The sequence below is a fragment of the Microtus oregoni genome, unplaced genomic scaffold, assembly GCF_018167655.1.
Source record: "Microtus oregoni isolate MIOR12 unplaced genomic scaffold, Mior012 000070F_ref0000104, whole genome shotgun sequence".
Lineage (NCBI taxonomy): Eukaryota > Metazoa > Chordata > Mammalia > Rodentia > Cricetidae > Microtus > Microtus oregoni.
Genome location: NW_024543977.1, coordinates 2,294,629 through 2,320,937, shown reverse-complemented (window position 1 = coordinate 2,320,937; position 26,309 = coordinate 2,294,629). Strand labels below are relative to the sequence as shown.

Sequence of the window (26,309 nt, the reverse complement as noted above, 5' to 3'; positions counted from 1 at the left end):
ACGTGACCAACACGTCCGGCTCACTGGCCCTCGGCTCCTCCCCTTCCCCGGCTGCTCGCTCCGCCCCCGCAGGGACGCAGCCCGCGTGTTGGAGACTATTGTGTGACGCCTGCGCACCAGCCATGCTCCCTGTTGTAGAATTTTTCTTCTCAGATGCACCGAATAATAAAAGAAAATAAAATGAGTGGTGGTGGGGGCATTATTTTCATGTCGTCTTTCCCAAAGGCGCAGGAACGTTCTTACGTATTTCTCAGGCAGCGTGGGGAGTTACAAAACAGGGACCAGAGAGAACCAGCCCGCCGCTACCCGTTTCCTAGCAACTGTTTCCACAGCAACCACGCAGTCAACAACGCTAGGCCGTCTCTGGAGGAGCGGAATAGGTTCTTCCCGAAAAGGAGTTGCTATGAAAGGGTCAAAGGGAGATTATTATACGAAAGAGAAATTTTAGTTCCTTGTTAAGAGAGCAAGAAAAGAAAAAAGCGGCGAGAAAAGGAGCAGAGACAGTGGGATAGGGAGTCAAAAGTTGAGTAGTTGTTAAAGAATCCTCGGTGGCCATGGACCCACCCTGCACTTCCGAGAGTATTTATAACCTCATACCCAATGACTCAAAGGAGCCGCCCCAGCCTCCTAGGTATGTGGTAAGCAAAAGTGACCAGCTCAAAGGAAGACTGTAAATCTTCCTTTTAAGGACTTACTGGGTTTACACATCGTAGGACTTTTAAAATTAAAATATATTTTTGTGTTAATGAGGTAACCTTGTGTGGCAACTTCTTAGGAACAGGTGAACAGGTCTGTTTAGCTTTTCATAATCTCAGAGAAGGCGGGCGGGTGCTGTGAGGTGGTAATTTTATGGCCATAGTCTCCTGCTAATACGTAATTATTGATTCAGTTTGGTGGTGTGGTGTCCAGTAAGAAATTTCATGTCATTGAAAAGAGAAATATCAGTTTTATTAATAAGTTTTAAGAAATTCTATGTCTAACTTTAAGTTAAATTCCATGTTGTATTTGACATCACGATTTCTCCTTCTGTATTCTTTGCCTCCTTTACCTAAATTCTCATTTGTTTCTTACTTGAATTAGTTAAGCAAAGATGATGAACTAGGGAGTATTTTCTAGGATTTTTTTTTTCAGATCTTATGGTTTAATGGAAGGAATATAGTTGGATGGATAGAGATTCCAAATTATATAATTGAGGGAATTTTTAATGTATTTGTTGGACCCCTACAAATCTCCAAATCTCAAAAAGGAAACCGCAAAATAAATATCCCAGATACGCTGCCCTGTAACTATTTTTTAAACTCTATTGAAGCCTGAGGGAGGAGAAGAGGGCAGTCTCATTTTGACTCATGAAAGTAGCAGCTACTTTAAAAGAATCAGCACCCAGAAAGCTGAGTTCAAGGCTAGCCTGAGCTACAAAGGCAGACCTTGTCACTAAAACCAAACAACCAAGAAAAGAAGCCAACCCTCTGAGCTTTAAAAATCAGATTTACAAGTTATTTTGAAGGTGTTCAGCCAATCTTCAGTTGTTTTCAGATTTGAACAATAAGTGAAATCGAATCTCTGAGGTCAACTTCTTGTTGCTTGGAGTGTGGCAGCAAAGTGGGCTCCTTCTGCTTTAATCCTGAGTAGCTTAAACCAGAGGAGTCACAGACATTATACTTCCACCTGTTTATCAAAATCTGGTCGAGGTCAGGCAGTAATGTGAATGCTGACACACTGTGGAGTTTACAGGGTTCACATTACTTATGGCTAAATTCGGTTCAAAATTTCCCTATGCTGTACAAGATAAGCATCTGCCTCTCTGTAACATAGTGAAAGAAACTACCTTCTGTGAAATTCTGAATTTGGATGTCATATTAGTTTATTAGTTAGCATTCTGTTAATTAGTAAAGTTTTTCTGCACCTGGGAAACAGTCATCATCTGTCCCCTGCTCTGTGTATAACAGTGCCCTAGGAGTCTTGCACATGTGGGAGTGACAGCATACATTTTTTTGTTTTATTCTGAAAAAAAAAAGTACAAAAAAGGGACTTAGGATGAGCAGGAATAAAGGAGGTGCCCTAAATAATTCTGTTAGGTGAAGTCAATTTTCACAGTTAGCAATAATAGTGAGAGGGTTTTGACAAGATGCCAGACATGCAAACTACTGATTTGTTTCTTAAAAATGATGCCCAAACACTTTACCACGTTCCTTCACCACACTAATATGAACTTCTTCCCCTCAGCCATCTCCTTTATAGCCTTGATCACAAGAAAAGCTTTAAATGTGCAAATCCTGTTTACAACCCTGAATAATAATAATCCGAGCTCCCGGGGAGCTTGCCATGGGTTGAAGCACTGGCTCAGACTCATTTCTTGCTACACTGTGATGTCCCACATGTCACAGATAAAAATTTTCTGGTTGAACAGAAATATAAACATTAAATTGCGGATTAAGCACAAAGTAATATATTATTTAAAACCCTAATGAAAGTTTCTAATAAATGAGTGGAAGAGATATTTGAAAAACAGCAGTTTCCACTTTCTGACCTATGAAGAGAAGGTCGCAATTACAGGTGGGGTTTTGTCAACAAGGAAAATTGCAGCTGCCATGTTCATCTGAGTCACCACCTTTTACCCACATTTCTGTAGATAAGAAGAACTGTTAGCACACCTCACTGGAATTCTACATACAAACCACCGAGGAAAGAAAACATGCCAACACAGCCAGTTAAAGTGAGCTGCCAGGAAAATTTGTAGATAAGTGAACCTGTTCAGAACATTATTCAATTACAGAACAAGGTTTGCCCTCTTATGCAAACAACCTGTAATATGAAATTGTGATATGAAAAGTCATTTTAAGACATCAGTTGTTAGATTCACCAGAATTCAAACTTTTAAGTGAGTAAGCCTGTGTCTTTATTCTATCCAGGACTCAGTAAAAACAAAGTATTAAATTAATTTAGTTTTAAAATTTAACTGAGCTGGGCATGGTGGTACACACCTTTAATTCCAGCACTTGGGAGGCAGAGGAAGGCAGATCTCTAAGTTCAAGACCAGCCTGGTCTACAGATCAAGTTCCAAGACAACCAGGGCGACACGGGAGACAACAGGGCTACCCTGTCTCAGAAAACAAAACAAAAAAAAAACATTAATATACATGTCTACTAGTAAGAAGAAACAGTTGCAATGGTACTACCCAAAGAATGATGTCCATCATACTATTACTGCTGGTGTTCCAGACCACTCTTTTTCACCATCATCATCTGTTCCCACAGTTCTATAGATAATCAGTATATTTTAATTTTACGGAAGAGAACACTTGGGTCCAGAAACTCGAGGCGGGTAAGAAGGGCAGGAGCTAAAACAGATGTGATACCAGTCGGACAGCAAGGTCCAAAACTGGATCAGTCTGCGCATGCCCAGAGAGAGAAAGGGGGCCTGGAGGAGTGCAGCTGCTTCCGTAAGAGTGTTTGCCTCTGCTATTGATAGCGTCTCACGTATCGGACACTGGTGAGTGTCCATACACTGTTCTCTTCCCATACAATAAGAAGTGTTGTGATGAGACTACCAGAGAGAAGAGAAATGGTGACATAAAACTGCGGTGGCATTACAGATGAGGAACGTGGAAGGTGAGCTTGGAAGTCTTGTATCTGTCTGTCTCGTGTTTGACTCACAGCTACCAGAAAGCCGTCAGTCATCCGCAAAGAAAGAAATATGCTCCAAGTCATATGTCACAAGCAAAAGTTAAACTGTAGCTGAGCAGAAGTATGGCGTTCTTTATCGGGAGCCGTGGGTTCCTGGACAGAGGACACGTTTTGGGATGAGGACAGGGGTCAGCATCAGTCCCACAATTAATGTGCCGTGCTTCAATGGTCTAATATTGGCCCTAGTGCCAGCATAATTTAATGAAAACAATTTGAACAAAAAAATGCAGTTCCGTAGTTAAATTGGGTATATTTTCTGGTATTTGGTACAACACTGTCCAATAGAAATGTAAAACACTAAAAATATTTCCTTAGTCCTTTTTAAAAGAAAGCAAAAGCAAAATCAAACTTTATGAGGTATGTTGTTTAGTTCAATGACTTCACTACCATCCTTTCAGCATGCGGCACTAGCCCCGTTTCAAGTGTTTAATATCCACAAGTATCGAGCAGCAGGAACCTGGAAGAGTACAGTGACTGCGCTCACATTTGACAACTATTTTTTCTCAATAGCTTATGAGAGATCATAACGTCGCTCAACGAAGCACCCCTGCATTACTGGTGATAAATTGAATACAGAGCATACCTGTCATAACTAACCACTCTGGGAGTAGAATATCATCTATTTTTGAAAAATTCATTACTTTATGTAATCAAAAGGATGAATTGAAAATCATTTCAATGGCTGTGTGTGAACTTACACAGTATGTAACTATATGTGAAAACAGTCTCAAGAATACTCTGGAGGACGTTCTAACACAGTTCAGGCTCCAGAGTTAATATCCACTAAAATCCAAAGCAAATGCACATGCACTCTTCCCCCGCACACCATGGTTTCTCAGGTGTCTCCTTCAGTAAAAGGGGAATCTTGGCTTCTTTCATATTATCAGCACGTTTCAGCATGTTACCTCTGTGTGTGTCCTTTTAAATTTATAAAATGGATCACTATATGGTGATTGTTAGCAATAAAAAGTTATAGTATCTTAATTGAGGATGACAGTTTTAATTTCAAAGTAAGTCATATCTAATTCAGTCTAAAATGAGTAAACAATGAATTCACTTGTCTGATAAAACTGCCTGCTAAATCTTTATAGTAAAGCCTTATAATTTCAAACATGTAATGAAATGCAGCTATTTAAAATAATAAGCATAGCTGGACAGTGGTGGCACATGTCTTTAATCCCAGCATGGCAGGCAGAGGGAGACAGAGCTCTGTGAGTTCGAGGTCAGCCTAGTCGACAGAGCCCCGATGGAGGAAGGTAATTGGTTAAGTAATAAAGAAACTGCTTGGCCTCATAGGTTAAAACATAGGCGGGAGGAGTAAACAGAACAGAATGCTGGGAGGAAGAGGAAGTGAGCTCAGACTCGACAGCTCTCCTCTTGGGGGCAGACACCTCAGAGAGATGCCATGCTCCCCTCTCCTGGGCAGATGCACACGATGAAGCAAGCCACCAGGTCAGACATGCTGAATCTTTCCCGGTAAGACCGGTGCTACAAAGTTTATTAGAAATGGGTTGATTGGGATATCAGAATTAGCCTGTAAGGGCTAGAGCTAATGGGCCAAGCAATGTTTAAAAGAATACAATTTGTGTGTTGTTATTTTGGGGCATAAGCTAGCCAGGCGGCCGGGGTGCTGGGGACGCAGCCCCGCTGCTCCTGTTACAACAGAGCCCTGTAGTTGGATTTTCTTTTACTCTAGCTCCACGTTGGAACACCAGAACGTTGTTGATTGGTTATTTATTTATTTATTATACAGTTTTCTGTCTGCATTGTGCCTACACCCCAGAAGAGGGCACCAGATCTCATAGATGATTGTGAGCCATCATGTGGGTGCTGGGAATTGAACTCAGGACCTCTGGAAAAAACAACAGCCAGTGCTCTTAACCTCTGAGCCATCTCTTCAGGCCCCTGTTGGTCATTTTTTACTCTTATTATTCTTACTCTTTGCTCTTTGGTCTTTTTTGGGGGTTGGGGGGGGGCTGCGGCCCAGCTACCAAATAAATACACATAAAGGCTTGTTCTTATTCTTATTATAAATGCCTGACCTTAGCCTAGCTTCTTTCTAGCCAGCTTTACTCAATTTAAATTAACCCATACACCTTTAGCCTCTGGACTTTCATTTTCTGTCTTTCAGTATCCCTTACTTTACATCTTGCTCCCGTAGCTTGCTGTGTAGCTGGGTGGCTGACTCTGGAGTCATCCTCTCGTTCTCTTTCTCCTTCTCTCCTCAGATTTCTTCTTCCATTATTCTCTCTGCCTTCCAGGACTGCCTATCCTTTCTCCTGCCTAACTGGTGGCCGTCTTATTACATCATCAGCTGTTTTTAGACAAAAAATAATAGCTTCACAGAGTTAAACAAATGCAACATAAAAGTGTGAAACACATTTTTGCATGGCTAAAACAGATGTTCCACTGCATAAACAAATGTAACACACCTTAAAATGTATTCTGCAACAAAAGTGAGTTCCAGGGCAGCCAGAGATACACAGAAAAACCCTGTCTTGACAAAACAATAATAATAATCTAAATATAAATAAAACAATAAGCTTTGTATATACTGATATAAAAATGTATCACACTATACCATACTTTAAAAATAAAGTTGCATATATCCATGTACATATATCCATGAAACAATAAGTAGTGTAAAATAGTCCATGAATCTGATAAAGAGCAAGAAGAGTACATGGAATGGTTAGGAGAAAAGAAAGGAAAGCGAGAAATTATGTAATTATAGTCTAAACCTCAAAAAAAAGCGAAAGAAATATATATGTGTAAAGTTGAGAATTTTGATGTCCGTTAGTGCACTGTGGGGAAGAAGAAATTAAAAAGAAAGACTACAACACCAAATTAAAGTTACAATTCATATAGATAAACAGACACTGAACTTATACCAGAAAATTAACTGGAGAAATGAAAGGAATGAAGGGAAGGAAGCCAAGATTATTGCTCATTTGCAATTAATTTGAAACAAAAGATGTTACCAATATAGAATAAAATATCAGCCAGCACTTTATGTAACCAATGAGTATGTTTTCTATTCATATACATGGGAAAAGTACTGAGTCACCAGTTTTCAAACTAAGAAGGAGGTGGCTATAGACACACCCTGCTTCACATAAAAGGAAATCACGTCATTGATGATGACACCTCTGCCTACTTCCACAGAAGCTAAAGGCACAGGTTTGGCCTGATGATTGCTTCCTGAAATTGTCTTATGATTCATTCATTTCCATAATGTTCCCAACTACTGAGTTCACGGGTAAGGAAAGGCCCAAAAGCCTAGAAACAGTTTGTTTTTGCAAACACACTTGTGTGTCCACGTGAGCATGAACTGATGAAGGCAGGATAACTGACGTGGAGAAGGGGGATGTGATCAGAGTGGATTTCTACAAATATGAGAGTGACGAAGTTAAAAACCCAAGTTAGAAACAGACAGGGAAGAAAACAGATTTCCCCAAACTCCACATCCCCAAGGTAAATAGTTAAATTTAGTGTATTTGCTTCCAACAATATTAGTGCAAACATTTCAATATGTTTATAACTTGGATAGACATTGTATGTATAATTTTCATAACATCACTAGGTCCTGGGAATTTTCAAAGTTATTGACTATTCTACAAAAAGAAATCTATTTTTAATTATTTTAAAACCAAAAAATAGGAGAGCCTAGCTTCTGCCTCCAGCAAGGGTGGGGTTTGTTGTCTCACCAGAAGCAGCTTGGACAGGTTAAAAACACACAGAACCAAAGATTTCAAACCCTGGACAGTGGACACACAGCTCAGCCCTCCCTAAAGAATGGGGCTGGCTTGCAGTTGCCCTAAGAGACACTCCAGGGACAACTTTCTGGCCACAGTCCAGAGAAAGGAAACAAAGCCCTTGATTATCCCGGAATTATGAGGACAGTTTGGAGCTGAAAAGACAAAGCAGCTATAATTCACATCATGGCGCAGCAGAGAGCTGCCTAGACAGGAACCCACACGAGGTTTCCTTGAACTCCTTGATTGATAGTGTGTATGTGTGATGAAATACAACACCAAGAAAATGACCCTCGGAAAGCAGCAGCTCCAAGTTCATCCGCTTACAGCTAGAGTGGTGAGGTCTCCTTATTCAGAGCGCATTGACATAGGGCAGAATTCGAGCAAAGCTCCCAAGCTGAAGACTTGACATCTAACCTGAAAATTACCACTTTTTCCAACTACGACAACTGCCTTCCAGACTCAAACTAAAGAAATGTTAAAGCAATAAAAAAAGAAAAAAGTTAAATAAAAAAAAAAAGACAGAAGTCAGGAATCAACACTATAAAATTTGCATTACTTGGCATCCGATAAAATACGTACAGGCAAGCCAGGCATGCCTTAACTACCCATACCCAGGAAGCAGAAGCTGGTGAATCTCTGTGAATTCGAGGTCAGCCTAATCTTCAAAATGAGTTCTAAGACCGACACAGCTATGTAGAGAGACCCTGTGTTAAACAAATAAAAAGAACAAAAATGTACAGGCATGCAAAGAAACAGGAAAATATATATCCTAAAAGAAAAGCAGGCAATCTAAACAGCTAGAAATATCACAAATAAGAAAATTACAAGTCAAAGGCATTTAAGGCAGACATTTTAAATATCATGTCCAAAGAGGTAGAGGGATGCAGGAATAAGATAAGAAGAGATGAAAGGGGGGGATACAAGTCTAACTTTCAGATGTGAAGAAGACTGTCCAAAATTAAAATATTGGGTGGGGTCACTAATAAAGAAAACAAAACAAATTTTAAGACGCCACAGCAACACAAATGAGACATGGAGAATAAAGAGAACAGCGCATCGCGAGCTAAGGACAATGTCAGCCAGCCTCTAAGTCAGGCGTGGTGATGCATACCTTTGATCTGCAGGAATCAGTCTCTCTTTCTACCATGTGGTCCCAAGGATCAAAACCTTCCTGACAAGTCTCTTAACCTGCTGTGCCATCTCACCAGCCCACAATATAGACTAAAAGGCACAATAAAATGAAATGACACAGACATACAAAATAAAAACAGTGATTGGCTAAAATTCCTATGTAGTCTATGAGAACATCCCTCTAACAATAAAAACATCAAGTTCAAGAGTCAGCTGATTCAGTGATCTGGCTGGCTTAGGCAGGTGTCCCCTCCTCACCACCTCACGTGTGTCCTTCTCCAAGCCATGTACTAGAAAGGGAAGGATGAGGTAGGGAGGCCATTCTCCAGTCACGGAATGCAGTTGCGATGCTAGCTGTGCCTTGTCTAGGCCGCAAGCGCTCCAGTGGATACAGATGCAGCAGTATCTAGTTCCAGTGACTGAAGTCACACCAAGTCCATTCCCCCGCTACAGTGGAACTAAATGGGAAGCCTGAATCTATGAAAACAGAGCAAACACATATGAGCATACTTCTAAAGGAAGATGATAAAAAAGACATTTAGGGTTGCATGAAAATGGAAGATATCTTTCCTTTCCTTTCCTTCCTTTCTTTCTTTCTTTCTTTCTCTTTTTTCAAATTTTTATTTTTTCTGAGACAGAGTTTCTCTGCAAAGCCCTGGTTGTCCTGGAACACATTTGGTAAACCAGGCTGGCTTCAAACTCATATTTTCCTGCCTCTGCCTCCCAGTGCTGAGATTAAAGGTGTGTGCCTCCAAGTCTGGTAAATGATGCCCTTTCAAATGTTTGGGATGCAGCCAAGGCAGTGCTTAGAGGAAAATTTATAACTTTAATACTCAGAGAAAGTTCTAAACGTTAAAAACCAAATATATCTTAATAAACTTTTTAAAAGTACATGTAAAATGAGGGGACTGAATATTAAAGAGCGATGAAGAAATCACTGAAGGGAAACACGAGTGAGCATTAGAGAAAAACAGCGAATGTGGGTTCATTGCGAAGATGATTCAACCGCTGGCAAGACTGAGTGGCTGGGGCTTTGGGGTGGGGGAGACACACATCACTAAGGTCAGCAGTGAGAGAGGAGACATCCCAGTCGATGCCGGAAATAAATGAACACCTTTGTCCCGGCACCTCCTACAGCCTGTACTTCATAAATGTGGTGGGTGGAGTCAGACCATTAAGCCTTTCTGCCCAATCTCCATTATCCATCAGAAATGTATGCCTGTTCATAAGCTTTAAGTATTTTGCACTAGATATGTAAATGCTACGATCTTAATTTTTTAACTTCAGGTATACATCAGTGTTTAGACCAGCTGTAAAAGATGACATGAAGAAATTCAAAACCGCAATGAAAACTATGGGGCCTGCGAAGGTTGACGTGCCTTCCCCAAAGGATTTTCTAAAGAAACACTCAAAGGAAAAAACCCTACCGCCTAGTAGGTTTAATCTCTTACTGTGTTAAACGTTAGAATTATTGGCAGGTGATTTAGTAACCCCGTTATTTTGCCATCAACAAGTATTAAATATCCAGAGGCAGCAGCAACTTTACCTCCCAGGGAATGGGGCTTGGGCGACGTGGAGAAAGTGCGAGTGGGAAGAGTAAATGAGCGCAGAGGGTGGTGCCGGCTCCACAAGGACTCCTGGTGAGGCAGGCATCTTGAGCTACTTCTTGGCCTATCCAAGAAGCCTCCCCTCCAACACCCTGTGCTCGTTGCTTTCTCCTGGATTGTATCTTTAATTGTAAGCGCTTATCAGACAGGTCGGCACCCCATGTATGGTGACTGATTGATGAGCAAGGTTGCCCCTCATCTGGACTCCAGCCTTTTTTATTAAGTGAAGGAAATTACAATGGTCATTACCAGTTGTTGAACCAATATTCGATTGAATTAGGGACCACTCTAATAACTTCTTTATCTAAATTACTTTAGAGACCTTACTCCCAAGTAACATTCACATCCTAAGGTACTGGATCAATTGGTTCAATATATAAATTCTGGAAAGAAATGTCAGCCCCAAGAAAAGATTAATCGAACCCATAGACTTTTAATAGTAATTACATATTTCCCTTTAAAAATAGAAGCAATATAATCTAACTTGTAACAGGATGCCAGGCCTTAGTAAGCTCCCAGACCTTTGCACAGCTGACTCCATGGTGGAGGCACCATTCAAACTGTAAAACTCAGCATGTAGACAGCACCACCAGCCAAAACTAAAACAAAGACCTAATCCATCAAAGTCCATCGTTCTGAAACGTCTCTAAATGTACTAACTTGCGTTTTGTGCTTAACAGCTCACCCTGAGAAAGGCTCAGTGCTAAGATCTCAAACACCCGGTGTAGTCACTGGCAGGCTAATAAGGACTTTCTAATGGCTTAAACCATGTGTGAGCATCTTCTCTGATGAATGACCCCCACAGCATCACTAAGAAGATACAGTCAGCTAATGCAGAAGTAAATGGAAGCCAGACCATAGCAACCATGGTACAGTTAGGATTGGAGTAAGGTCCTGATGAGTGAGCAGCTGCCTTAGCTCTTAGAAACACACTTCAATTACCTGTCACTTAGAATAGACAACCGTGCTGATGTGGCTATATCAAAATGGCGTTTTGGAACTGTTATACTGAAAGGGCTGTGTTAAACGAAACAGTTCCACCTGCTGCTCTCAGGACTGTGTGCACTAGAGACCAAAGATATGTTTGATGACTGTTCCTTTAGGATGGTGGGACACACTAGGAAGGAAGGAGTAGGCAATCTTGGTCATATTGGTAACCTGTAAAGCTGCATGTTTAATACACAGCAATTACTCATTGTAATGGTTTCTGTGAAAATATCCAGAGATCACTGGGTTGCCAACATCACTTTGTTAATTTATTTAATGGCTTTGTTAGAGTTTTTTCTTAAAAAAATAATACTGACAGCATGCTGAAAATAATCTATTTTATATAAACATATTTTAAATGGGAAAACTGAGTATGTGTTGTAGTCTTTATAAAATCCATCAGAAATATAGTAGTGATCTATCATTATTACCCTCCTACTCTTTTATACTGTTTTTCAACTTCAAATTGATCACATTGCATTTAATTTTATATTTTGAGTATTTGCAGTTGAGGTATAATTGACAAATGAAAGGCAGTACATATGTGATGTACACAAAATAATAATTTTTTAATTTTAAGTATTTAGGTACTTAGTATTAGTGAGACCTCAATACTAGTGGTAAATAACTGGATGACCTAAATAGTGTTGAATAACAATGTTTATTTTCAAACATTAACAATAAAATGTTATATTTAACAGAAAAAAAGTTTAGTAGATGTGTTCCCAAGAAACCTCCAGTGCCCTTGAGGACCGATCATCCAGTCATGGGAATACAGAGTGGAAAAAACTTCATAAACACAAATGCAGCTGATGTCATCATGGGCGTGGCCAAAAAGCCCAAGCCAATTTACGTTGACAAAAGAACTGGAGACAAGCATGATCTTGAGACATCCGGACTATTCCCCAAATACATCAACAAAAAGGTAGTTATTGATCTGTCAGCGAGAGATCAGAGATGCCAAAGTCCTGCAGGGGGTCTCTATGAGATAGGTACACAGTGTGTTCCCTGGACAGACTACAAAGCCTGCCCATTCCCACTGCTCTGCGGTCTGTGTGGGGTTCACATCTAAAACATGAATGTTGTCTTCCTCAATTCCAGTTATTAGTGTATTTAATAACTACAGCAGACATTCTCTAAAAGCTATTAATATCAGTAAGGTAAAAAGGTCACTAAATGCAGCCACTACTGTAAATCCCGAGGAACCCACCTTTCAGGAGGTCTTGGGATGCAGCCATTCAACTTGGGAGCAGAATGAGAGAACTTAGCAGATGAGGCTTCAAAACCACCCAAACTGCCAATCTCTCCAAAACAACCCACATCACTGTTTTAGTGTAAATGCGTTGATTTGAGTTGAATTTGGGTAAAGATTAAGAACGCTGCACTGGGATTCATTATTTGGGTCATTGATTTCGATCTGAAAAAGTCCTCATCAGAAAGGGATGATTTTATCTACCAAATGTTAATTGTTAAAAAGGTTTTTAAATCAAAAATCTTACAAGGAAAGCTATACAAATCCTTCCATATTTATATATTTATAGAGCATAAAAGTATGCTTGTGAACACATCCTAAAAAAGGCTTCAACATCCTAAATATTAATAACAAATAATAGTAAGTTGTGGCCAGAAATAGAGGAAGAATAGAAAGAGGAAGGAGGGAGAGAGGGAGGGAGGGAGGGAGGGACGGAGGGACGGAGGGACGGAGGGACGGAGGGTGGGAGGGAAGAAGGCAGACAGGCAAGAAGGAAAGAAGGAAAGAAGGAAGGAAGGAAGGAAGGAAGGGGAGAGAGAGGAATGGAGGGAGAAAGGGAAAAGGAAAGAGGAAAAGAAGAGAAAATAGTGGGAAGGGGAAGGGATTGGAAGGGAGACTTCAGTAGTGAGGAATGAGTCCAGGTGTCTAGTGATCTACAAACGGCCTCCAGGCTGCTTTCAAACCTTAGCACCCGTTCTCTGGGAAATGGCTCCATCCAGCAGGCCAAGATCACCTCTGGAAGAACTCAGCTGTTTTCTGGTCATTGGCCACATGCTGGGAACTTTACTAAAACTTCTCAGGATGCTTCTTTCTCTTGTGGCACATCTAAGGTGCTTGTGGTTCTTGTCACATCTTTGAGAAAAGTAGACTCCTGGCTCCTTCAAGCTACTTCCAACCCATTATTGATATCTCATTGCCTAAGTTCCCTCTCCTTTGCTGGTTATGTTGGAGACTACTGCACACACCAACTTCTCTCCAGATGTCTCTGTTTATGTTGCCCACGTCAATACATTTTCTTTTAGAAAAGAAAAAAAGTTGAAGTATCCATCACAGACACAAAGATAGCAGATCAGCCTACTAGCTGTGTGTGTTTATCAAGCATAAAAGCAGCACACACTTGTTTTCAGGGTGTTGCTATTCACAGATTTGTTCAACTTTTCACTATTCGGAGTTAGCGAATAGTAAATGAGGTGGGTAGCGTCTCCTTTGATTTCTATGGCTGTGATAGACTCATGATCAAACCAACCCAGGGAAGAAAGGGTTTATTTAATCTTACAGCTTATAGTCCATTATGAAGGGAAGTCAGGAACTCAAGGCAGGAACCTGGAGACAGGAACTGATGCAGAGGCCGTGGAGGGGTGCTGCTTACTGACCTGCTCTCTATGGTTTGTTCAGTTTGCTTTTTTATACAACCCAGGACCTCTTGCCCCGGGGGGGCAACAACACAGTGGTCCCTCCCATATCGACCATTAATCAGAAAATGCCCAGCAGACCTGTTTAGAAGCCAGTTTGATGGAGACTCAAATTTTCTCAATTGAGGTTCCCTCCTCCCAGATGACCCCAGCTTGTGTCAAATGGACACAAAGCTAACCAGCACCAGATGGTATAGGTAAAAAGATTTGAGGAAAAACAAGTGGACTTTTTTTTCTTTCCTTTTTTTGTAGTTTGTTCTAAATGAAGTATATGCTATTTGTGATTTGAAATTATGGACAAAATTAAAAGATGAACGAGCATATGAGGTTTATAACAATAATAGTGAGCTATTGCTTTGAATTTCAGTTTGTCACTTGCTAACTTTGGGATCTGAGACAAGCCATTGGATCGATCATAGGGGTATAGTGAGCATTAAATGACATTAAATAAACTAAGCATATGATGATATCCAGCACCTCATAAAAGCACCAAAGAGAATAGACATTATAATAGAACAATTAGTGATGAGACTCATCAGTCTCCAGCCAGTTAGCTTGTAGGACCACTCAAAATCACTGACACTTTTCCTCATTTGCCAGATTTTTCTTTTCTAAAATGTATAATATCGGTCCCTTTTCTAAACATACTATGCCAAACATAATCTAACCTCTAAAAAGGTATTTTTATTATAGGGCAGGGTGGTCTGCATGTGCCATAGCTCACATGCAGAAGGAAAAGAGGACTTCGTGGTAGTTTCCATGGCTACCAGATCCCGCACTGACTTCCTCAGTGTCACCTCCCTGGCTTCTTTATCTTCAGTTTCTTCATTACCTTCTTAGCTATTATTTTCTTCAGAGCACGCACACCTGTTATTTTATACTTTCCCCTCTCAGTATTACAGGGGGTTGCTTTCAGAACCCTTGTGGGTACCAAAATTCACAAATGCTCAGAGCTCTCTAATGAGTGGCTTAGTGGATGTGTGTAGCATACATAACCTGTTCCAGGCTTTATTTTATCTCTAGATTTCTTAACATAACGAATATAAGGCAAATACTTTGTACATCACTGGTATATGATGCTGTTTAGGGAATAATGACAAGGAAAAGTCTGTACATATTCACCACGAATGTAGTTAAAACTTTTTAAGATTTATTTATTTTTATGCATATGAATAATTTGCCTGCATGTATCTCTGTGCACCATGTGTGTGCCTGGTGCCCATGGAGGCCAGAATAGGTTATAAGGTCCCCTGAAATTGGAGTTACAGATGGTTGTAGGCCACAAGGTGAGTGCTGGGAAGAGAACTCGGATTCTCTGTAAATACAGCCAATACTCTTAACTTCTGAGCCATCTCTCCATACCCAGGTACAGATTTTAAGCGTCCTTTCTTTGAGGTTGATTGAACACATCTTTCTATACAAGAAGAAGAATTCAATGGGGAAAAAACTTTGCTTTTCTATTCACTATTATTTTAGCACTCAATAAATTCTCAAATACTATTTGAGAACTGAACACAGAGAAATCATGTTTCTCTAGATAGTGACAATGTGTTCACTAATTTGAAAGAACCTCAGTTGATGGCCTCACCACCAGTCCCTGTAAGCAGCTCAGAAACCTGAAAACACAGCTTGCCTTTCCAAAATAACCGTAGGGGGCTGAGCCAAGCTTCCTGTAAAGTTGTTATGCATGGGACCATTAAGGGTTTGTTCTTATGGTTTATAAAGGTTTGTCTCCTTTTATTTAACCAGATTATAAAAATAGAGACCTCTGAGATATGAGTTTCAGGTCAAAGTGATTTACATAAAATATAGGAAAGAAAAGCCAACTCTGTGTTTTCCTTAAAGGCTTGTTTTTGTAAACTCTGTATGCATGTGTGTTCTTATGTATGTGAATACAGGCACTACAGGAGCGAGGGGACAGCAAATCCTTTGGGCCTAAATGGTTCTGTACACCTGGGTGTGTGCTGGGGACAGAGCTCAGGTCCTGTGCAAAGGCAGTAGATGCTCCTAACCACTGAGCCTTCTCCCAAGCCCTAGAAAAGCCAACTCCTAAAAGTAAACTTGCTGGTGTGGTGATGTGAGTCTCAGCACTCAGGAAAATGAGGCAGGTAGATATCTGTAAATTGGAGGCCAGTCTGGTCTACATCGAGTCTTCAAGGCCTGTCTTGGCTACTATGTCTAAAAACCAGTATAGACCAGTGGTTCTCAACCTTCCTAATGCTGAGACTCTTTAATACCTTTCCTTATGTTATGGTGACCCAACCATAGAGTTATTTTTGTTGCTACTTTATAACTGTAATTTTGTTGCCGTTATGAATTATAAGGTAAATATTTGTGTTGCCTGATGATCTTAGGCAGCACTTATGAAAGGGACATTTAACCAAAGGAGCTGCCACCCACAGGTTGAGAACCCTCAGGTCTAGAGCTTAAGAACAGACACTGGTGAAACTCTGAAGAGAATCAAAATAAACTGCTACAAGATCTCTGTCCTTTTAGTGGTGTGTGTGTGTGTGTTCTGTGTGTGTCTGTGTGTGTGTGTGTCTGTGTGTGTGTCTGTGTGTGTGTCTGTGTCTGTGTCTGTGTGTGTGTGTCTGTGTGTGTGTCTGTGTCTGTGTGTCTGTGTGTCTGTGTGTGTGTCTGTGTGTGTGTGTCTGTGTGTGTGTGTCTGTGTCTGTGTCTGTGTGTGTCTGTGTGTGTGTCTTTGTGTGTGTGTGTCTGTGTCTGTGTGTGTCTGTGTGTGTGTCTTTGTGTGTGTGTGTCTGTGTGTGTGTGTCTGTGTGTGTGTCTGTGTGTGTGTCTGTGTGTGTGTCTGTGTGTGTGCGTGTGTGTGTGTGTCTGTGTGTGTGTGTCTGTGTGTGTGTGTCTGTGTCTGTCTGTGTGTGTCTGTGTGTGTGTGTGTCTGTGTGTGTGTGTCTGTGTGTGTGTGTCTTTGTGTGTGTGTGTCTGTGTGTGTGTGTCTGTGTGTGTGTGTCTGTGTGTGTGTCTTTGTGTGTGTGTCTGTGTGTGTGTGCGTGTGTGTCTGTGTGTGTGTGCGTGTGTGTGTCTGTGTGTGTGTCTGTGTGTGCGTGTGTGTCTGTGTCTGTGTGTGTGTGTGCGTGTGTGTGTGTGTCTGTGTGTGTGTGCGTGTGTGTGTGTGCGTGTGAGTGTGTGTCTGTGTGTCTGTGTGTGTCTGTGTGTCTGTGTGTGTGTGTCTGTGTGTGTGTGTCTGTCTGTGTGTGTGTCTGTGTGTGTGTGTGTGTGTGTGTACACGTGCACATATATGAAGGTCAGGGGACAACTTGCCTCCACCATGTGGGTCCAGGGATTGAAATCAGATCATCAGACTTGCGCAAACACCTTTACCCACTGAGCCAGCTTTCTGGTCCAGCATCAGCATTTGAAGTGACTGGGATGAACCGGCTTTAACTTGCGGGAAGGGGAGGGTGGAGGATAGGAGAAGGAAATTGAGGGATTTTGTCAATTTTCAGAGGTTTTGTTTGTTAGATCTTTATATATATGACAATAAAATTGCTTGCTCGCGAGTCCTTCGTTGCTATGCTCACACAGAGAAGACTGCACGCAGGATGCTGATTAGTTTTTCTCCGAAAACTCCTCCCAGGATTATGGTGTCACGCCTGAGTACATCTGCAAGCGGAATGAGGATGTCAAGAAAGCCCAAGAAGAGTATGATAACTACATCAAGGAGAACCTTAAGAAAGCAGCTATGAAGAGACTTTCTGACGAAGAAAGGGAGGCGGTTCTGCAGGTGAGCCTCTGGAGTCACTGCTCTCTGACCCTCTAGCCTGCATCGGCTCCATCACTGAAGCCAAGGCTTTGACTTCAGTCAGAAGTGTGCCTTGGGGTCCAGCACAAGTGCACAGAGCACAGTCGACTCATTGGAAAAAGAAAAAAACCTGTAGTGCAGGGATTCATAAAATTATTTCTAATTTGGTATCAGTTGTAAGGAAGCCCATTTTCTCCTACAACAAACTGATACTTTAAAAAGTGAGAAAATAATCACTTTAATTCAGTAAATTTATTTTTTAAAATCTCAGAGATGAGGTATTTTTCACTAGATGGAGCTCTAGAATAATTGAAGCTATCCACATCCACATTTTTTCATTCCAATGATTCAACTTTCCAAATTATTAACTAAATGGGTGTTAGATTTTACATATGTTCCTTCTATTTTGAACAAAGGGGCATAAGACAATTTCCACTGTAGTTTTATGGGAGAGGTCTGTCTGAGTGTGGGGCACCAAGACGAGCAGGGCATGGCGCTGTCGTTTGTGCAGGGCATTCATTAAGCACCTGCTCGTCCTCCTCTGCCACCATGCTGTCCCTTAAAGAAGTGATTCCTTTTAACATTTATTTGAAAGCTCCCTACCAAACAGTACCCAGTGACTTCACAAAACAAGAGGAGACGGTCCAGCAGGAAAGAGTTTTTCTGACAAACGTGGGTACATAGCAAGTGGAGTGTGATGGCGCACGCCTGTAATCCCCAGGCTCCCGTGCCCACACGGAAGTACATAGCAAGTGGAATGTGATGGCGCATGCCTGTAATCCCCAGGCTCCCGTGCCCACATGGAAGGCATCGCTTCATGGTAAAGAAGCTCATGGGCAGTTAGCCTGGTACGTACAAGAGGCCCTGTCTCAAACAAGGTAGAAGGCGAGGATCAATACCTGAGGTTGTCCTGTGACGTCCACGCAGTCATCATAGCACATGCGCCCATACACATGCACACCATAAAAAATCTCTTTCTTTTATTAATTTCTGTTGAAAATGGGTTACATGCCATTTCAGAGTCTTAACATTTAATTGATGGCATCATAATCACCAATAAAATGTTATTAGGTATCTATTTTGTACACAATATTATTAGCCTGTGCCATGAAGATAGCACCAACGGTAAAAGATAATTTTTTGTTATAGAGAATGCTGTACTTTGATGGGTGACTGGGCAGACAGGAATGTGGGATTGTGGATATTAAGGACGTCCCAAGGTGGTAGTCAGCTCCAAAAGAGAGAGATCGTGAGTGAAGCCCAAGAGTGCAGAGTGAGAAACACCCAGACACCAGGTGGGGCTAGAGAACAGGGGCGCCTGTGTTGAGAGGTACCGCCAAAGTGCTGGAAGAGGTGGAGGGGCGATGTCAGGCCGGTCACCTGGAGAAGCGAGGCTTTTAGCTGCAGCTTCAGGAAGCACGCGCTTCTGCAAAAGCCAGGTCATGATACCTGCGTGACACTGGAAAACGGTAACAGGGAAGGTCTTCCTTAGAGATTGCAAAGGCTCTTCCCTCCTGTGCCTTGTGGATGTAGTGGAGAAACCTTAGATTTCCTCTTCTGGTCACCCCAGAACCTCTCTTGGTGCAGCAATGGCAAAATGGTGACTCCTTCTCAGAATGCCCCACTCCCTAGCCAGTTACCAAGCCAACTGCTGTCCTCCAGACCAGCCCAGGACCTTTCTTCCCACCCATTTCAAGGATGCAGGGTTCTGTGGCACTGCAGGTGTATGCCCTGAGCTCACCTTCATAAAAGTCACACCTGGGAGGGACCATCTCGTCTGATGATCCCAAACGCCTCATTTTACAGACGAGCAGAGTAAATGCTGACTCATCTGTATGCTCATCTGGTCCTTCTTTGTGGACATCCATGTGTTTAGGGGCAGGAGGATAACACAGGGTAAGCACAGTCCTTACTCTCGTAAGCTCTGACTCTAGCTGTACTTGCCTTTGGTCACATATTGTCAGGACTAAAGGCACAGCTAACACACACAAGGCGGATTCATGTTGGGTTGTGAAGGAAGCTTTAGAAGGAACTATAATAGAAGTGAAGTCCAGTGAAGGAAACCAGCAAGGCCCTAAGACCTCCAAGACTAGGGACACGGAAGTTCAGCACCAGGTACAGGTATGAGAAAAGTGAAGGACTGTCAGTGTTCTCGGAACTTAATGCGCTGTAGAGACCTCCCAGCACAAATAAACACAGCTGAAGTATGTGCGCAAGTGCAGAAGGCAAGGGGTAGAGGCCCAACCTTTCCTCCTCCCACCAGAGCTGCTTTAAACTCGGAGGACAGAAGAACAAAAAGCAGGAGACCCACAGAGTCAGCTGGACCCTAGCTGTGTCTGTTACAAGGCAGGGTGGGAAGGTGGAGAGTGTTTGGGAACCAGGGGTCCAGAGACAGGGATCAGAAGGCTTTTTTTTCTTATGGATCATGGCTTGCACTCTGAATTTTTACATCATGAACAATATTATTCCAGTACAAAAACAGGAGAAAGAAAAATAAAAAAGGGAGAAATGTCTATTGCTACAATGGAGAAAAGACTATTTTATAAGATAAAGTAAACAAAAATAAAAGGTTTGAAAATCGCAGAGGCTGCATCACCATGATACAAAATTCTATTGCGTTTCCATCCCTAGCTGTTGGCTTTGATCCAAACTCTGCTGTACGTTCTCGGAGTTAAAAGCAAGCTATCTTTCAGAAAGAAAGCCACAGGAAAAGATGTGCTTCTGGGACAGCAAGTAATGTGAAAATATTCCCCGACTCGCTTGGAAACCCTTTGATATCTGAAAGTGTATAAATGTGTACATTTTCTCTCAGAGATAGACACCCTGTGGTGCACTGTGGAAACATGTTCGGGTTGCGTAATGAAGGACCAGAGGGAAGCAGAGTTCCTCTGAGAACGGATCTTCAGGATGCATCTCATGTGCTATTAAAAGCGGCACTGACCCATCTCCCTCTTGAGAGAGTTAAACCTGGGCAACAATGGCCTCTACCTTTCACCATCCCCAGATCTCTGGTTTAATCTGACTCAACAAAGGCCCAAACCACCTGTTCCATTTCCCCAACCAATGTATCTTATGTAGTGTATTCTATCTTTTCATTGCTTTACCTAAATACAGAATTAAATCACTGAAACTCCATTGCCCCCCAAAGGATTCTATTCACTGCGATGTCCTTGTTATATAAGAAACTTCGAACCCTCTTTTCCCCACTTATTTTGCTTAGCATGAATTACTTACACAAGTTAGTGTGTATCACTGTGACATTTTTCATGCACGCACTTAATGTGCTTTGATTGTTTCCAACCCTTCATTGCCTTCTGTCTCCTCTCCCTCCTACTGATCTCTTTCCCTTTCTATTTCCTTGTCTTTTTGTTACTGTAGTAGTTTGAATATAATTGGCCCCCATAATATCATAGGGAGTGGCACTATTAGGAGGTGTGGTCTTGTTGGAGGAAGTGTGTCACTGTAGGATGGCAGAAGGGGGACTTGAGATCTCCTGTGCTCAAGATATAGCCCAGTTTCTCAGTGTACTTCCTGTTGCCTGCTTATCAACATGAAGCAGCTCCTTCTCAGGTACCGTGTTTGCCTGCACACTGCAACATTCCCCGCCATGACAATGACGGACTAAACCTCTGAAACTGTGAGCCACCACCTCAATTAAATGTTTTCCTTTATAAGAGTTGCCATAGTCATGGTGTCTCTTCCCAGTGATAGGAACCCTAACTAAGACAGTTACCAGTTTTAAAAACTAGCATCAATGATGGGGTTCAGTATGCATTTCACACATATGTGGCTTGATACTCTGTCCTAGCTTTTTCCCCTCCCCTAAGTGACCATACGCTGGCCTGCTCTGGCCAATCCCTTTCCTCACAAATAGCCCTCCCTTGCTTTCATGTCGCATGGTTCCATCATCTCTTTCTACTGCTTTGAGTAAGATTTCTTCCTCCCCACTCAAGACTTCTCTCTGATCATATGACACACACACATGCACACACACATTGGGATTTTATCTTTATGTTCTCTTTATGAGGGAGAAAATATAATATTTGTCCCTAAAAGTCTGTACTATTTCCCTTAAAATTGCTATTTTTAAGTGTTATCCTTTCCTGCAAATGGAATGCTTTTGTTTCTTTAAGGCCTGACACACATGTGTGCACACATTTCTTTAAGGCCTGACACACATGTGTGCACACATTTCTTTAAGGCCTGACACACATGTGTGCACACATTTCTTTAAGGCCTGACACACATATGTGCACCCTTTCCCATTTTCCTTATCTCCTGGTCTGTTAACAGAGATCTGGGTTTGTTTCCTTTCCTACCTCTTGTGAATACTGCATAAATAAGCATGGAAATGCCAGGATCTCTCCAGTGTGTTGGTTATGAGTCCAGCTGGTACTTAACCAGGATTGATGCAGCATTTCTATAGTGGCTGTACCCGGTTCATCGTCCTACAGCAGCTGTAAGGACTCCTCTCCCCACATCCTCACCAGTCTCTGTTGTCATTTATGTTTCTGATCCATCCAAAAGGGGTGAGGTGGGATCTCAAAGAAGTTTTAATTTGAATTTCCTTGGTGGCTAAGGATGTTTTAAAGATATTTATTGGCTAGCGTTTGTATTTCTTCCTTTGAGAACTATTTGTTCAGTTTCTTAGCCAAAGTACTGGTTGATTTGTGATTGTTTTTGTTCCCCATTCTGAAGACAATCTCTTCACTCTGATGATTGTTTCCTTTGCCATGAAGAAACTTTTCACACATTTTAAATTTATCTTGCATGTATGGGTGTTTTTACCTGCAGAGTGTGTGTGTGTGTGTGTGTGTGTGTGTGTGTGTGCAGCTCATAGATGTCTGGTGCCCACCATAACCAGTCAAGTTGTTGAATCCCCTGGAACTGGAGTTAGATGGTTATGAAATACCATGTGGGGGTTATAAATCAAACTGTGGTCTTCTAGAAGAGTCCTCGCTCCAGACCCTGAAGAAGCCCTTTAATTTTGTGTTATATTGTTTGTCAATATGGGGAGTGATTTCCTGTGCTTTAGAGAAAGCCCTTGACTATACTAGTGATTTCAAGTATTTCACCTGTATGTTTCTGCAGTCATTTCAAAGCTTCAGATCTTACATTAAGATCTCTTTGGCCCACTTTGGAATTGGTTGTAGCTTTGTGTGAGCAGTTTCGTTCTTCTACACATGCAAATTTTATTTTCTCAGTATTATATTTTATTTTTGGTTTTTTTTTTTTTTTGAGACAGGGTTTCTCTGTGGCTTTTGGAGCCTGTCCTGGAACTAGCTCTGTAAACCAGGCTGGTCTCGAACTCACAGAGATCCGCCTGCCTCTGCCTCCCGAGTGCTGGGATTAAAGGCGTGCGCCACCATCGCCCGGCTAGTATTATATTTTAAAGAAACTGTCTCTTTTTAATGTATATTTTAGACACCTTAATCAAGAATTAGGTGGTTATATCTCTGGGTTTATTTGTAGATACTCTATCCTATCCCATCAGTGTGCATATCTATTTCCATGCCAGTATCATGCTGGTTTTGTTACTATAGCTCTGTAACATAATCTGAGATCAGGTATTGAGATTCCTCCAACATTGCTCTTTCTGATAATGATGATTTTGACTATTCAAGGCCCTTGAAAATTGAAAACTGACACTTCTATGTTCAGAGGTGGAGGCAGGCTCAGTTAAACTAGTGGACTCCCATTTCTCCCCAGCTTTATACTGATGCTAAATCTCTATTGAAAAACTACAGATATTCACCAGGTCTGTCTTCACTTTGGCAGGTTTCCTTTCCTTACCAGCAATCTTTGCTGACCACAGGTAGCTTTCATCCTATGGGCTTGGCAGGTCTCACCCTCCAGATACACCATGGATTGTATCCCTAGGATGGCTACTGCTCTAGCCAGAGATGACTCTAGAATGTGGGCCATCTTCTATCTGCCTTGGGAGTGTGAGAAGGAGCAGCAGCACTGAGCTCTGATCAAGCAGAAACAGTCTTCATCCTAGCAAGAACTCTCGAGAACTTCTGTCATGTCGGAGAGAGATGCAGGTGCATCGACCATTCCTGGAATGTCAGGTTTCTGGGCTCTCTGGGCGTGAAGGTCAGAATTCGTGCTCCAGAGGTTGTTCACACTAGGAGCAATCTGACTTCAGGACTATGCTGTGTCGATGAGATCTGTTCCTGGTCCCCAGGGTCAGATTATCCGTCCCCATGAACTTCCTTGCCCAGCTTTCTGTCACCTACAGCCTGGACTTGTCAGCATGCAGCCTGCTGCTTTCCACTTCTGTCTCCAGAGTCTTCCCACACCCTGGGGCTGTGGCAGGCCAAACCGAAGCCTCAAGGAAGCTTGGTTTTTAATAGATTATTGCTCAAGATGCTAACTGGCTCCCTGAGTCACCCTGCGTGACACTGTGGGATTTCTCACTGTCTCACCAAAATTCGCAGCTGGAATTGCAGCTTGTGAACGCTGCTTTGGGCTTGTCCCAGTGGTGGGACTGCCTGTCTCCTGCATGGCTCACCTTCAGAAACGACCCAACTTGACTTTCTCCTTATTCTTGAAGCAATTGTCATTTTCTCTGTCCCTTTGGGACATCCTTTTACTTGTTTTGTGAATTTACAAAGCTCTTTTGTCTCTAAAATGGAGCCTATGTTTTCTTAGTGTGGGTGAGTATGCACTTGTATGTATGTGTGTGTGTGTGTATGCAAGCATGTGTGTGTGTGTGAGAGCATGTGCGTGTGTATGCATGTGTGTTCATGTATGTATAGGTGTGGAGATCAGAGGTCAATGTGGGGTGACCATATTCTTTGAGAAAGGGTCTCTCACTGAACCTAAAGTTTCCCAATCCAGCTAGTCTGGATGAGCCACAAGCTCCTGGATTCTTCTTGTCATGTGTGTAAATAAAATTATCTATGATCTTACAATGACAAAGAAGTTGCACTAGTTTATAAACCTTACTGGATGAATTCCATACGTAGCTTAAGAGCATGTTGTCAGTGGGGGCCCTGGTGTACTGTGATGAGAAATGGAACTAGGCAGAGATGGAAATGACATTTATAGCTCCTAAGAGGTCCTTAATTTGAATCTGTTGATTTTAGAGCCCATAAAACATGAACCAAGTTATTGAATTAGCATGTGTTCTATGTTTAATGATATTCCAGCCATGTCTAGAATACATTAACAGGAAGGATTGACCCCCTGACTATGTGGAAGATTATATATATATATATATATATATATATATATATACATATATATGTATATATTATTGAAAAGATATATAAAAGGTCATTGTAAAATTGAATTTTTTTCCTTACAATAACATTTTGTCAAATAAAATATGATATGCCAGTCAAACACCCAGGCTTCTGGTGTGGCTTCTGCGTTGAAGAATACAGATAAAACAGAAAATTCTGGGCAGGGAGGTGAAATTAGGGAGTGGGGGTGGTACGATCGATAAAGTGCATTCTTTGTGAACACGGGGACCTGAGCTTGCGTTCCAGAGCCCGTATCAGAATGCCAGGCATGGTGACATGGGCTGTGAGCCAGCAGTGGTCGGGAAGAAGCAGGTGGATTCCAGGGTCTAAACAATGAGTCCCAGGCCCGTGAGAGACCCTGCCTGGAAAAAGTACAGGAGTGGTCCTAACATGAGATTGTTTCCAGCCTCACTGACTTGTACACACATGGCCATGCACACTCATATATATACATGTGTACACAAATATATAAACATGAATTAGGAAGTAAAGCTTTTCAAATAAATTTTTGAAAAATATTTTCCAAAACCAGCTTTGACTATCAATTTTCAGATAGTTGGTTTTGTCCAAAACATTTGCCATGAGCTTGGTTCCACTCTGCACTTACATATGAGATGCTAAAAACAAGTGATGGCCACAGTGACAGTGAAGAAAGTAAACACTCCCAGCAGGGATGGAGCAGACCACAGAGGGCAGGGCTTGGCTTCTGTGCGTGGCTTCTGCTACTGTGGCCAAGTCCTGGACCAACATGTTACCTACTCACTCTTGGTTACAGGCACAGTTTCTCATCACTTCCTTTTGTGGTGTCTGTATTATTTCAAGGCTTCTCTACCATTTGCAGGGGCTGAAGAAGAACTGGGAAGAGGTGCACAAAGTGTTCCAGTCCCTCTCGGTCTTCATAGATTCCATCCCGAAGAAGATTCGCAAGCAGAAGCTGGAAGAAGAGATGAAACAGCTGGAGCATGACATCAGCGTCATCGAGAAGCACAAGATCATCTACATTGCCAACAAGTGAGGGGCATCGCGGGACAGGAACAGAAGAAGGAGGCGAGGACCATGGACGATGTCATAATAAACCCATGCTTTCAAAGAGGGCCATGAAGAGAATAGGAAGTTTTCACTAAAACTGTAGGCAATGTTGAAAGAATAGCTGAATTATTCACTGTCCTAGAGAAATTTTTCTCCTCCAATGTCACGGTTCTACTTATAAACAAAGCATTAAAGTTGGAAGCCGCAGTCTCGGTCTGCATTCTGTGATGTAAGTCCTGTCACTCTGTTCTTGTTTCACATGAACATTAATTTTGGACCTTGAGAAATAAAAACACTTAGCATTTAGGGTTTTTTTTTCTTTCCCCCTCTTCACTGGGTGATACCAAGAACACAGTTCAGAAAACCACACATGACTACCAGAGATTGGAGCACGTGACTTCCTGTTCCTCTGAAGTGTTGTCTGTATGCTGCTTCC

General features: G+C 41.9%; 1 protein-coding gene across 2 annotated transcripts; it reads left to right on the top strand.

Moving 5' to 3' along the window:
* Positions 1-393: 393 nt before the first annotated feature.
* Positions 394-26,074, top strand: Enkur (enkurin, TRPC channel interacting protein). 2 transcript variants are annotated; one of them, XM_041641612.1, is made up of 5 exons: positions 394-631; positions 9,861-10,006; positions 11,869-12,092; positions 17,430-17,576; positions 25,686-26,074. In XM_041641612.1, the coding sequence occupies exons 1-5, from the start codon at positions 555-557 to the stop codon at positions 25,857-25,859; spliced, it is 768 nt and encodes a 255-aa protein (XP_041497546.1). In that variant the 5' UTR covers positions 394-554; the 3' UTR covers positions 25,860-26,074. The 2 variants fall into 2 exon arrangements, with proteins under 2 accessions (XP_041497546.1, XP_041497547.1); XM_041641613.1 differs by lacking the exon at positions 25,686-26,074 and adding an exon at positions 20,226-20,621.
* Positions 26,075-26,309: the final 235 nt, after the last annotated feature.